Source organism: Pantherophis guttatus, chromosome 11 (genome assembly GCF_059756535.1).
Source record: "Pantherophis guttatus breed Tessera chromosome 11, ASM5975653v1, whole genome shotgun sequence".
NCBI lineage: Eukaryota > Metazoa > Chordata > Lepidosauria > Squamata > Colubridae > Pantherophis > Pantherophis guttatus.
This window is the reverse complement of record NC_142073.1, coordinates 9,601,145-9,616,233: the sequence shown is the minus strand read 5'-3', so window position 1 is coordinate 9,616,233 and position 15,089 is coordinate 9,601,145. Positions and strand designations below refer to the sequence as shown.

Sequence of the window (15,089 nt, the reverse complement as noted above, 5' to 3'; positions counted from 1 at the left end):
ACCCCTTAGATTCTCTTTCCTCAAAGCCAACCTAACATTTCATATGAAGTTTTGGTATTGATTGATATCATAAGCTTGTCAAGCAGTCATAAGCAATGTTCCAAGGAAAGTTTGTAGTTAAGCATATGGTAAACTCATCCGGTCCATATGACTGGTTGAATGTCGACCACTTCTGTTGATACAATCTTCCTTCAATATTGTGACAGCAATTGTCAATGGGACTTAAATTGCTGTCAAACTTATCCAACTGACTTACAGCGCAACAGCCAGGGGAAGCCAGCTTAGTGACTCACGCCAATAAGACCCCTTTACTAAATGCTCGCTCATTTTACCCACTTGTGAAAAAGGTCCCTTATGAAGGGCTGGGAGCGCATTCAGCTTCAGCAATTAGCCATATGAGCGTTCGGCTCCTGTTATGCATCTGTAGGATACATCAACGATATTTCAAGGCAACGTAAGTGAAATTGCAATTGCAATTTCCATCAGGCCAATTTTTCAGCATCTTACCTTGATTACTTGCATTTGAGATTGATAAGCGCAGCCACTCAATATGTTGCTCACAAGCACGCCTGCCCATTGGATGAGCAGAATCATTCATCTACCTATTCAGAGAGGAGATCAACCCTGACTGCTCTTTAGAAGGCCAGATCTTGAAGATGAAACTCTAATGCTTTGGCCACCTAATGAGAAGGAAGGACTCACTGGAGAAGAATTGAGAAATTCTTGGGAAAGATTGAGGACAAAAGAAGAAGGGGACGACAGAGAACATGGTGGCTGGATGGAGTCACTGAAGCAGTAGGTGTGATCTTAAATGAACTCCAGAGGATGTTAGAGGACAGGAAGGCCTGGAGGAACATTGTCCATGGGGTCAAGATGAGTCAGACATGACTTTGCAACTAACAACAACAACAACCTATTCAGATACTCATAGGCAGGATTCAAATAGAGTAAACCCTTTAGAATCAACATCATGATAAAAGGAGGAGGACATCTTTCAGATTCAATCTGGGTCAGTCACTTGAAGCCAGAAGTTTAGTCTTCTGAGCTTCGGAGTCATGCTGGAGCCTATCATCAGAGAACTTCTCTGCCACCAGAATGGGCTCTCCCTGCCAGAATGACACATTCTGGAGAGAGAGAGAAGTTCTCTGACCTTTTTGAGTCCCAAAATTCGGAAGATTAAATTTCTGGTCCCAGTGATTGACCCAGATTGAATCCTGCAACATTATCCTGGGACATGTGTATCAAATGTTTCAAATCTCACAAGGATCTCTAAACAATTCCATCTTATCTTTGGAACATTCCCAGCTCACTATATAACCACTGGGCAATATCTAATGGGACCATATCCTATCCATTAGGGGAGATCTGTTGCCTGATAATATTCTGTTGAGGACAAGCTAAAGACCAAAATACATATTATTCCTAGGCTACTGGGAACTTTCATCCCCACAATTTTTGGATGTTTTTGAACTGAAAAGCAAATGTCGGAGACAGCAGTTAAGAGGAAATGACAAGGCAGATAGAGATGGATGTACATTCTACTAGGCTGTAACACGATGCTCAAGCAATTGATGTATCTTGCCTAGTAATTGTCTATACCAATTGTCTACAATCTCAGGTCTCACCACAAACAGCAACCTACTGTGTTCAACTGAAAAGGCCAGGAATCAAACATGGACATTCTCATTGAATTATGGCTTCTCCTCTTTCTCTGTCAACCTAATTTCCTCCCAGAACGAATGTTTTGACTCTTTTGACAAGAAAAGATGTTTCAACTTGGGTGTATTATGCATCTGAATATACAATTTCAGCTTTGGAATCCTGAGGGGAAGCAACTTTGTCTTCAGCCCTCTGAATGAAAGAAATTAAAGACATTTCTAAGCATTCTGTCAAGCACCTAATCACTCCTTAAAAAGGAGGCATGAAAACTGTATCAGCAAATTAGACTTCACTTTCTGATATACATTGCATAAGGGGCCAAATACCGTGTTTCCCCAAAAATAAGACCGGGTCTTATATTAATTTTTTCTCCAAAAGACGCATTAGGGTTTATTTTCTGGTTAGGTCTTGTTTTGGGGGAAATACGGTACTAAATGTATCCATCTGGCTGACAATCTTAACTGGAGCTAATTTTGGGGAAAGGGCTTATATTTCGAGCATCCTGAAAAAATCATGCTAGGACTTATTTTCTGGATGGGTCTTATTTTCGGAGAAACAGGGTAGACATTTCAGAAAGGTAATAAATATATGTACAAAGAAGTTTATTATGTGGGAAGAGTTGAATACAAGATGATGATGATGATGATGATGATAGTGGTGTTAATTAATTCATACATTCAAAGATATGCAAAAAGGAAGGCAGAACAAGAAACAATGAATGGAAACTAATGAAGGAGAGAAGCAACCCTAGAACTAAAGAGACATTTCCTGACAGTTAGAACAATTAATCAGTGGAACAGCTTGCTTTCAGAACTTGTGGGTGCTCTAACACTGGAGGTGTTTTTAAGAAGAGATTGGACAACTTTTTGTCTGAAATGGTGTAGGGTTTCCTGCTTGAGCAGGGAGTTCAACTACAAGGCCTCCAAGGTCCCTTCCATCTCTATTATTCTGAAGTCAAAAATATGAAAAATCCTTTTGTCAAATATCCAGATAATAGATGCACACAAAAAGAGTGGGCTCATTCAGAGGATGTAACTGAGACAGGCAAGATTGACAGGTGGTTTCCTATAGTCCTTATATAGATTTAGTGACTTTTTTTTAGATGTGTGTGCGTTTGGATATGTGTGTGTGTATGTGAGAGGAATCTACACATTTTTGTCTGAAACACAATAAGATAGACACGGTAGATGAAAACTTAATATGGTATCTATAGTAAAGAAGGAAACAAACAAACAAACAAACAAACAAACTGGAAAATAGATAAATTAGATCTCTGGCAGGAAAGGATACTGACACCCGAGCCATCACAATTTCAGCACACCGATGGTGGAATTCTCAGTCCCCGATTGTTATCCAATTCACAAAGAGGTACATGCTGGCAGTGTAACAAAAGCCAATGTGGGTGGCAAGGTAGCTGCAAATTTAAGCATGAATGCTCTATATGTGGGGGCTTGCACCTGATTACCAGATGCTCCGAGCAGATGGCCGGGGAGGCGAGTAAACAGGGCTCCTCGAAGCTTCGATAGGGTTACAGAAAGTACCAATTCTTCAGAGAGTAGCTATAATCCATCGTTGGCTGTGTAAGATGCCATACAGATCACTTGCCTTGCATCCTGCTGATCTTTCTTAGCCTCCTCCCATACCTACAACCTTTCATTTTTGCTTAAAATAGTTCCGTGCTTCGTAGAAAATTATACGGACCTTTCTCTATCGAATCTATTCTGTTATGAGAGGGCAGCATGATTCCAAAGGAAGAATTGCCTTTTTAAATGGAGTTGCCCCACTGGAGATGTGGGTTAGTGCAGCTGCCATCATGTTAAGCAATGCCGTAACAATGAAGGCTTCTAGGCCATAAGAATGATTACCTTGTAAATAGTTAATAGATAACGCACAACAATTACGTTTTAAACACATCTACCAGCCATGAGATTGCATACATTTCTTTACCATTTTTTCCCTGTGTTTACTCATGTTTAATTAGCATACCCTTGGTGATGAAATGAAAATGAATCAAAGCACGCTGTTTTGTTGTATTTAAAAAATATAAGGCACTATGGACAAATTACACAAAGAAGTTGCATAAAGCAGAATGGAGAGGACTTGAATCTCATTATAATTATGCTTAGGAGCACATGTTGTTAGATAGCAGGAAGTCTGAATCGTTGCTAATCTACTGCAGTTCGCCCAGATACTAACCACGACTCTGGATCTTCCTTCTGTCCTTTTGATTCCAAGTTTCTGTGGCTATGAGACTAACTTCATCACTTCTTTGAAGGCCAAGCTAACGTAGGACTCAAGCTATAGACCTGATCGGAAATGGCAGGTTGGGAAAATGTGATGAAGTTCTACATCTTCAAAGAAGGGATCATACACCAAGAATCTTCAGAACCTATCAGGTTTGGCTGTTGATGTTTATTTTTATTTTTTCCCCAAGATGTATTTATGAATTTTGGAGTAGACCTGCAAATTTCACCATAGCTTTTAGGTTGTTCCATCCATTCATTTATCCATGAATTGGATGAAGGATATCTAATGCAGAATGCTCTACCAGCATCACAGTGGGTGGATTTCTACATGGAGTTCCATATCATGAACTTGACAGGCACTTAAAAGACTTTGAAAACATTCCCATGATTCCCACTTTATCCTTAAATACGCATACCAGTGAAAGAGAAGCTACCCCCCACAAAGCTTTCAATGTACTAATCTTTAACTGAAATCTTTCACCACCTTTGATAGAATCATAGGGTTTTTACCAAGAAAAGGTAACCCTGACATATGAGTATCTAACTTCCAATAGGTTCACCATCTCCCAAAGCTGTCTATTCCATCATGGAATGGCTTTTATTAAAATACTTAACACGTAATTGTTTCTTGTTCTTCTTGACACAACTCTGAAATATCTATCATCTATCTCCTGTGCCCGGGGGAGGCTGTTTTCGCCCTCCCAGAGACTCAAGGAAAGCTCCAGAGCTTGGGGAGGATGAAAATGCCACCCCCACCCCCGCTGTGGTGCAGGAGGCCGAGTAGGCCACGCCCAGCATGGCCACGTCCACCAAGCAACCAGGCAGAGAACTGGTTGCTAAAATTTTTGAATCCCACTCCTGCATAAAATCCTGGACCTTTCAATATAATAGTACATCCCATCCCGTGGTTTGGAGATGTAGAGGCAAAGCAGATATGTTTTACAAAGGCAGTAGGGGGGGAAATGTGGTATCCGTTTCATTTTTTTTTTGTTCGATAAACAAACGGGAGCTACAGCCTAATTCAATCTTAATGTGAATGTGCTTTAAAATGGCCGTTGCCCTGTAGAACTTTGAAATGGAACTCCTCAGGATGAACTCTTGCCAGCCTAAGAGACACTGCCAACTTTTCCACAAGCGAACAGCTTGTATCTCCATGAAAACCAATGGATGGAACAAATTGTATTAAATTATGTAAAATGATACTAAAAAGCACCATCGAGTAGTTAAGGCAAAATATTTAAAAATGGGGGTTGGAGGGAAAACCGGTTTACTAAATACGATTTGCTCTTGTTGTTGTTATTTTTTGCTGAAATCAAATTTATGGAAATGGTGGAGAGGCCTCTTTTTATTGGACTGCTGAAGAAGAAGGAACCTCGGATTCCTGCTATTGCCAACCAGAAATTTGATTTATCTCACAGGGCAGACTAGCATATTTCTTTCATGAATCTGGCACCTGTGAAATATTTAGCTTTCCTGAAACTTTAAGATATCTTGTCGACACTCATCCGAGCATAACCCTGTTTTCACCCCACCGTCCTTCTCCATGTCTCTGCAGGAGCTGTCACTATAAAACCTACGTCCAAATGCTTCCCCATTTCATATTCCAATGACTTTTTTTAAAAAAAGGTACAAAGGTTTATAAATAACAGCAATTAGCTACAGTGTTATGCTTAAGTACACTGTGGATGCATCCTTGTGAAAAATATTGTTCTTATTTGTGGACTGCTCCACTTGATTTTTGAATTGTGCATATCTGAAGCAAATCATCATGGATTAAAAATAGAACCATTTCTGCATCTTGGGTAGTATAGGATGTATGTGGGGGGGGGAATAAAATATCTAGATGACTTTATGTTCACAAACTGGCTGACAACATGAAGCCTTAATTGAGACCTTTGTCAAGATATGAAAATGTCTAGATAAAGATATTGCTAACTCCCACCCCATTTAAAAAAAAAACACACAACCCAACAGCCAGGTCACGTCTCAGATAACCAAGTAGATTCAGTTCTACAATATTTGGAAATAGATGATAGATAGATAGATAGATAGATAGATAGATAGATAGATAGATAGATAGATGATTGATGATAGAGAGAGAGAGAGAATAGAATAAGAGAGAGAGAGAGAGATGGTGATAGAATGATATAATTAGATAGATGATAGAATGATAGCTAGCTAGCTAGATGATAGATAGGTAGATAGATAGATAGATAGATAGATAGATAGATAGATAGATATAATAGAATGAGAGAAAGATGGTGATAGAATGATATAGTTAGATAGATGATAGATAGATAGATAGATAGATAGATAGATAGATAGATAGATAGGTAGGTAGGTAGATAGATATAGAATAGAATAGAATAGAATAGAATAGAATAGAATAGAATAGAATAGAATAGAATAGAATGAGAGAGAGAGAGATGGTGATAGAATGATTTAGTTAGATGATAGACAGATAATAGAATAGAATAGAATAGAATAGAATAGAATAGAATAGAATAGAATAGAATAGAATAGAATAGAATAGAATAGAATAGAATAGAATAGAGAGATGGTATAGAATGATATAGTTAGATGATAGACAGACAGACAGACAGAAGATAGATAATAGAGATAAATATAGAGATATATGATGATAAATAGATATATAGAGAAATAAATAAACTGGTATCTTAAAACAGAAAACACCACAAACTCTTCCTAGAGCAGTTCAGCCATGCTGTGTGAAAATATCCTTGGGCTAAACTTTAACTGGTGAAAAATGGGAGCTAACAATGGGGAAAGAAGCAGAATATGGCATGTTGCAGACTCCATACATCTAGCAAATACTTTTGAATGAAGGCAATGTGTTTACAAAGAAGAGAACAAACCGCAAGAAGGGATGTTTACATTCTGTTACAACATTACATCGGAAAGTTGGTTTTCCTTCGTCTCTAATATCAGAGCCATCAGCTCAAGAAACTCCTTTGCAAACGCCTGCTCTGTATCCCAAAATAGTAGTAATTATAATAGCAATAGCAATAATAATAATAACAACAACAATACACCCAAACGATATGCATCTGATTTTTATGCAGGGAACTGGGTTTTTGCATATTGTACGTGATTCAGAAAGAATAATTAAAGTCCTAGGTGGACACACATTTGCCTGAGGGCAAACCTTTTATGTTGTTTTGCATTCTGCGTGTCACTCAAAAATCTGCAACTGAGAAATGATGCTGAACTAAAATAAGGCCAGGGACGCATTGACTAAAAAGAAAGGAAGAAATTATACCTTGTCCGATTTGTTGACACTCCTTTCGACATCTCACCATGACTGCTGTGGTAGAACAGCGGAGCTACATATAGGTGAGATTCAGACAAGACCACTGGTTGTAGTTAAAAGAAAGATGTCTTTGGACAGGCAGGGTATTAGTTTTTGAAAGATAACGCCATTTTATTTTCTTCCGTTCAATGGAAATTCTTCTTGTATGCCAAAGATTTGGGAGATTGCAACCATGCAGCTGTTCTGTGCCTTTAATATTTTTGAGTAAGACAGCTACAACAGACAAAATTCCTCTGGCTGGATTCATACTGTAATTCTTGGTCTGCTTAACCATGGTTCATTGATTAAAGAAGAATTGGCTAGGTTGACACATTATGCTAAATCAAAACCAACCAACCATCACATGATGGCTTAGTATGACACATGAAAATCCAGCCACAGTAGTGAGTGCATTCCTCTAGGCGGTGTGAAAACACTATGCAATATGCGCCAAAGGATTAATGATCAATGGGGCATTGATGGGAAGTCAAGTTTGACAATGGATAGCCATGCAATCAATTGTGGCTGAAACAACCTGTGATAATTTAGGACTTTTGGAGATGGGCAGAATTGGTTCCTTGGACTGCAAAGAGATCAGACCAGTCAGTCCTAAAGGAAATCAATCCTAAGCGGTTTACAGAGTCTGCATATTGCCCCCAACAATCTGGGTCCTCATTTTATCCACCTCGGAAGGATGGAAGGCTGAGTCAACCTTGAGCCTGGTGGGACTTGAACTGCCAAATTGCAGGCAGCCAGCAGGCAGCAGAAGTAGGCTGCAGTACTGCACTCTAACCACTGCGCCATCACTGCTCCATGGAGATGGTTAGATAGAGTCATCAACGCAATGAACATGAGTTTGGACAAACTCTAGGAAATATTGGAGGAGAGGGGAGCCTGGGGTGCTATGGTTCATGGGGTTGCAAAAAGTCAGACATGAACTTAGCGACTGAACAACACAACAACAACAACAACAACAACAGAATTGGTTCCAGATTAAAAGCAAAGTACTTTGGATGTTACTCCTGCTTACTCACATGGAGTGATCTCACTGAAGAGCTTGGTTTAAGACAGCACCATCCTCAGAGGATTCAAAACCTGCAAAACAGCAGGCACAAAATTATGATAGAAGCCCTGTCCCTTGGATGTAACCACCATTTTGTAGATTAAACCCCACAGGCACTTCTGTTTTAGGGAGCCTTATTGCAAGGCTCAAGAAAAGAAAGAAAGAACGAACTACTTTTCACAGGGAAAGGGAAAGCGAGTGTGAGATTTGCTACACGCTGATAGAAATAGATACGGCACCATCATCTCCAAACTTTAAAATAGGTGTGAAATAGACTTGTGTTCCTTGTGACCGATTCACAGCAGTCTTAGTTCTAGACAGCTGTCTGGTGCTACAAATTGAATCAGTTCAACCAACAGCTTGAATGAAATCCACATAGGTAAGATGTGAGTTTCTTTATGCTTCATATATTTATCCAAGTTATGAGGTTCACCTAACCATGTACACAAATATCTTCTCTTTCCCATTTTTTAGTTACATCCCAAAGACAGACAGCTTAAGTCCTCTCGTTGATCTAGTTTTATTTTTATTTTTATAAGAAACAACACCGCATCCTACGTGCTCTACCATTAGACAACAATAAGGCAAACTTAAAAGCACCAGTGTATGAAATTCCAAGAAAAACAACAATAAGCTTTCCAAGGAATGAAGTAGAAAAACAGAACTCTTTCCAGGAGGGAAAAAAACTCAAGAGTTCAGCATTTTTCTTTGTGTGCGAGACAGAGAAAGCAAGACACTAACTGTTGCTCCTTTGTGGCTCAGTCTTGAACCAGAAAGGTTAAGATGTTAACTCCTCTAATCTTTCTGAATTATGCTTCTTTCTTTGGCCTATCCCTTTTGCTCCCAAGTTTGACACCCTATACATGACTTGTTGCTCAAGATTTGGAATTTTTTCATCAGATTTATAAGAATGGTGCAAATTTTGGACAGTGAAGAGCTTGCAAAAATGGCCACTTGGACATGCATAAGAATGTACTCATCTGTTTGCTCAGCTCCCAATGATTTCCTATAACTCTTGACCAATTAAAAAAGAAGCTTCACTCAGCTACTCTTTATTCAAAATCTAACTTTCTGACTTAGTTCAAAGGGTTTGGCCTAATTTGACAAAGAGGTTGTGATCAATATATTTATCTTCCTATTTTCTTGGGAACCAGGTTTCCTGTGAAGGATTTGATATATGACTTCTTGGTAATGAAAGAATAATATGCCTGACCTCCATATTATATATGAAATGTTTAAGTGTTTAACATTAATGTGTAATGGAGTTCTAACCATCTATTCCATGGATAATGTTTAAATGAGAGGAAGGGCTATGAGCTCATTTCTCAAACTATTGATGACTAAGTTGTAATTATTTTTTCTCCTTATTGAAACAGGGAAAATGCTTTAACTCTTAGGAACAAGTGCATGTGTTTATTTTTAAACTATTAATTTTTCCATACAAAAGCCCAAAGTAACATGCAGACTCTTCCCCCAAATTTTAGGAAGAACTGTTAAAATTTAGGTAGAGTTTAGAGTTGGTCAGAATTCAGTCAGGAGTAATTATTTGAAGGATGGAGAAAATAGTTCTAACAAAAAAAGCAGGACCATGGATAGCTCCATTTGAAACTGAAGAGCTGTGATTGGGTCATAGGAATCAGGCAAAGGAGACAAAATATGATCCCCTGGATCTTATTGGATTCTGACTTTTGTCTCCCTACTAAACATGGCCCATAGTCCAGTTAATGCACCAACACCCTTAAAAATAGATGAAATGATCCACCAATAAAAATAAAACAATGGCCAATGCTAGCAAGGTTACCGTCTCATTGCCATTTCTGCTTTTCTCTCACTTACTATAGGAAGTTGTTCCATCTTAAAAAGTCCTTATCCACTTTTGCCCCAGACATCAATTCTGGTGATCCTTTAAGGATTATGTTGCAACAATATGTAGCAGGGGCAAAAAATCCACAAGGCACTGCCACAAATGTCTCCTGGTTATTATATATAACAAAAACTATCCTCTTTAAAGAGGGACGCAGTGGCTCAGTGGCTAAGACGTTGAGCTTGTTGACCGAAAGGTTGGCAGTTCAGCGGTTCAAATCCCTAGTGCCGCTTAATGGGGTGAGCTCCCGTTACTTGTCCCAGCTTCTGCCAACCTAGCAGTTTGAAAGCACGTAAAAAAAATGCAAGTAGAAAAATAGGGACCACCTTTGGTGGGAAAGTAACAGTGTTCCGTGCGCCTTTGGTGTTTAGTCATGCCAGCCACATGACCACGGAGACGTCTTCGGACAGCGCTGGCTCTTCGGCTTTGAAATGGAGATGAGCACCACCCCCTAGAGTCGGGAACGACTAGCACATATGTGTGAGGGGAACCTTTACCTTTACCTTTTTATCCTCTTAAAAACGATTCTTAAAAAGGTGAAGTGTCAATCCAAGACGTTCGCTTAGAATTATTGACACGGCTAAGACATCCACGGTAAGCAACCAAAAAGCAATTTCATAAACATTGTTATGAAAAGGTAGGGTAATTGCTTTAAGCACTCTAGGCTATTGTCAGGGTCATGGACAAACTCTTTTGGTCACATCCTGATTCAAGATGCAATGGATCAATGACACCGGACGTATTTATTTTTTTTAAATAGGAGCCATCTCGCCAATCCAGAAATGAGTCCTTCTCTCTCTACAAATTGCCTTGTATGTATTAAAAAAAAAAAAAAAAAACCCACCGGAATTCATTCCACTCAGTAAGCATGCTTAAAACAAGACAGTTGAAGCTCTTTACGCATAAAAGTATGGAAGTAATTAGGGATTATGTCGTAAGTGTACAAACATAGTTTATATTACTGGGTATTAGAAAGGACCCCTTTTATAGCTGCCTTTGTCAATTTGATAGAGCAAAGGGTTTTAATGTACTATAATAAGGAATGTAAGAGAGGGCAAAGGACAGCCTGAACGGGATGCCTGAGCAATCTAAAGGTCTCCTTAGCCCTCTGCGAGCTTGAGCTCCCTGCTTATTCTCTGGTCTCCTACATTTTAACTGAATTAATAGCAATCCAATGAGAGAATGCTCCTTCAGATGTCGGTTGTCAAAACATTGGCAGAGTTCAAAACAAGGCCAACGGAACAGCAGATCCGTGTGCTATGATCCTATTTAAAAGACAGCATGGCCCATCGTTCTCCAGGCACCATTAGAAAAGGATTCCACCAGGTTTTTGTAAATATTAAAAAAAAAAACTTTTTTATGAACCTGTAATCCCTTAATTTGGGGTAGAATCAGGGCGACTGGCTGGCGCTGAGCATTTACTGACAAGATTCCCTTCCTGACACCTATGTGGAGTTCGCAGCAGATTTTCTTTTTTCTTTGCACCCTAGGAGAGAAACATCTGCCGTTATCTAGGATTGACCTCTCAGCTTTCTGAGTGGGAGGCGAGTGTCCTTCCTCATCATTTCCCAAGCCTCCGCTAGAGGACTTGAGATTGAAGAAGACACATAACGCTGGGGGATGAGAAGGGCTTATTTTATTTTTATATATAGGAAGGAAGGATAATTATCTCCCTGATGATGCAGGATGCCATTTGTGTCTTCTACATTCTTTTTTTTTTCCCCAGCACCAGAGTGAAGAGTGATGAATTCCTACTCCCATTTCTATTGAATTTAGCCAACTCTATCAGCATTAAACCAGCTTTGAAATCCTTAAAAAAATATTACTCCTCGGTTCAAATGTTCTTTCAATATTGTTTTACAGCTTTTATATACCATCTTTGTCATTATTTTGATGGGGCTTGGTGGAAACCGGCATATTAAAAGACTGTAAATAAATGATAAAATGAATGAAAATAATATAATCACTCACAGTTCCCCTCTCTCTTTTTGATTTATAGGGTTGTATGGCAGATTCAAAGGCAAAAAAATGTGGCTTGGAACACTTGGAGTGTGCAAATGGCATCTGTCTACAATTCCTTTAATCAAATGAAAAAATTAACACACTAGGTTCATGCTGCAGCTATGCTGTCCCAAGAAAAGACATTATTGCTTTAAGAAGGGATAGGTTGATGTTACAGATATTCCAGATTTTTGCCTTCAAATATGGAGCTTTCTTGATGAATATCACATAACTTAGAGCACATGCTTCCCAAATTGTATTCGTTTTTCAGTTTGGTATAGTGGTTAAGGCATCAGTCTAGAAACTGGGAGACTGTGAGTTCTAGTCCCACCTTAGGCACAAAGGCAGCCAAGTGACCTTGAGCTAGTCACCCTCTCTCTCTCTCTCTCTTCCCAAAGGGAAGTATGGTTTAATGGGGAAGGTATTGAACTAGAAACTGGAGACTGTTAGTTTTCATCCTGCCTTAGGCGTGAAACTATCTGGATTAGTGGTGAAATCCAAATTTGTTTACTACTGATTCTGTGGGCGTGGCTTGGTGGGTGTGGTGTGGCTTGGTGGGTGGGGCTTGGTGGGTGTGCAGGGAAAGGATACTGCAAAATCCCCACTCCTGGGGGAAGAATATTGCTAAATCTCCATTCCCACCCCACTCTGGGGCCAGCCAGAGGTGGTATTTGCCGGTTCTCCGAACTGCTCAAAATGTCCGCTACCAGTTCTCCAGAACCTGTCAGAACCTGCTGGATTTCACCACTGATCTGGATGATTTTGGGCCAGTCACAAGTAGTCATCAACCTATGACGACAATTGAGACCAAAATTTATGTTGCAAAGGGAGAAATTTGTTCAGTGAGTTTTGCCCCATTTTACGGCTTTTCTTTCTATGTTTGTTAAGTGAATCACTGCACTTGTTAAGTTAGTAACACGGTTGTTAAGTGAATCTGACTTCCCCATTGACTTTGCTTGTCAGTAGGTCGCAAAAGGGGATCATCACAGGACCCCAGACTGCAATAAATATTGCAGTTGCCAAGCATCCAAATTTTGATCACATGTTCGCTTTTTTTTCAGTGTCATCGTAACTTATCCAGGAGCCTGAATAGCTCAACAGACAAAAGCACTGTAATTTAACACCAGCTGTCTGCAATTAAAGTAAGATCGAATCTCGCCAGGCTCAAGGTTGACTCAGCCTTCCATCCTTTCTAAGGTAGGTAAATTGAGGATCCAGTTTGTAGGGGCAATAAGCTGACTTTGTATAAATATACAAAAGTATGAAGGCTATTGCTTAACGCACTGTAAGCTGCCTTGAGTTTCTGGAGAAGGGCGGCATATAAATCAAATTAAAAATAAAACAAAAAACCTTCGAACAGTCCCTAAGCAAACGGTTGTAAATTGAGGACTACCTGTATACTCTCTCAATGCTAGGAAGAAAACAATGGCAAACCAGTGCTGAAATCTTGCTAAGAAAACTCCAGGGACTTTGCTTGGCATTTTCCAGGAGTCAAGACTGACTAAAAGGGGGCATAAAAATATTATATTTCTTTGGACGCCAGCTTTGTCTTGACTGTAGTTCAAATCATAGATTCTTGCTGAATTACGAACACTGCCATTATATCATCAGATGAACCAGAAAGGTTTTCCAAATGGCAAAACCACTGTAATGGAATTGTGGACAAGCATAATACATTCTCACTTGCTTGGGCTTTCAGATAGAATTTAATTGTGTACAATAAGCTCTAGAACATCCGAACCTCTAGAACATCTGAAGACCAGCACTGATGAGGTTATCTAGTTTGGGTCATGAAACATCTGCAAGAAAACCACCCAGCTCGGAAAGCCCCAAGAACCCCTCATTTCAATCCTGAGCTACAAATATTCTCCTTTATTGGTACATCTGAAGTTTGGAGTCCCACAAAGTTTACCTTTATCTTTTAAGCCAAAAGGGGACCACTAAGATGTCTTCTATAGGCAAAACAACAACAACAACAACAAAAACCCAACTCCCACACCATCTTTAATTTATTCCGCTGTATTAGCAGAGATATAAGCAGACATTCAACATTTGACAATTTTTGTTGTTAGTTGCGAAGTCGTGTCCGAACCATCGCGACCCCATGGACAATGTTCCTCCAGGCCTTCCTGTCCTCTACCATCCTCTGGAGTCTATTTAAGATCACACTGACTGCTTCAGTGACTCCATCCAGCCACCTCGTTCTCTGATGTCCCGTTCTTCTTTTGCCCTCCATCGTTCCCAGCATTAGGCTCTTCTCCAGTCAGTCTTCCTTCTCATTAGGTGGCCAAAGCATTTGAGCTTCATCTTCAGGATCTGGCCTTCTAAAGAGCAATCAGGGTTGATCTCCTCTAGGACTGACCAGTTGGATCGCCTTGCAGTCCAAGGGATTCACAGATTTTTCTCCAGCACCAGAGTTCAATTCTTCAATTCTTCCTCAATTCTTCAGCCTCAATTCTTTGGCCTTCTCAGCCTTCCTTATGGTCCAACTTTCACAGCCATCCATTGCAACTGGGAAAACCATAGTCTTGACTATACACACTTTTGTTGGCAGGGTGATGTCTCTGCTTTTTAGTACGCTTTGACATTTTTAAAAACTTTAATATTGCACCACCTCCAGCTCTGGAAGGTAAAATGTTAGCAATTTAAGGGGAAGCAGATTCTATAAGCAAGCCTCCGTGATGATGAGAGTGGGCTGGGGCGGGGGGGAATCCCATTCACAAACCTGTTTTGACTAGGAAGAAATCACGCAGCAGCTCCATAACCACTCTTCAGTCTTTAACGGCTTCATTAGGCATTTTCCCCAGTCAAAATATTGTCCCTGTGCATCTGTGTTCGCCCTCCTAATTTCATTTCATAACACAATTACTTTACAGCTAGTTGACTGGCACAGAACGGAGAGATGAAGTAAATAAAAAAACCTAACCCATGGTGGTGGATTGCCGA

General features: G+C 39.7%; 1 protein-coding gene across 18 annotated transcripts in view; it reads right to left on the bottom strand.

Annotated features, from left to right (window-relative positions):
- The window catches only part of ZNF536 (zinc finger protein 536), a 444,743-nt gene that overhangs the window by 84,968 nt on the left and 344,686 nt on the right, over window positions 1-15,089 (bottom strand). For 5 of the 18 annotated variants that reach the window (XM_087877031.1, XM_087877032.1, XM_087877034.1 and 2 more), the window contains one exon: window positions 8,250-8,310. The exons of the other annotated variants lie outside the window; for them this stretch is intronic. In XM_087877031.1, the coding sequence (XP_087733157.1) occupies window positions 8,261-8,310 (50 nt within the window). In that variant the 3' untranslated portion in view covers window positions 8,250-8,260. The remainder of the gene's footprint in view (window positions 1-8,249; window positions 8,311-15,089) is intronic. 18 annotated transcript variants of the gene reach the window in all.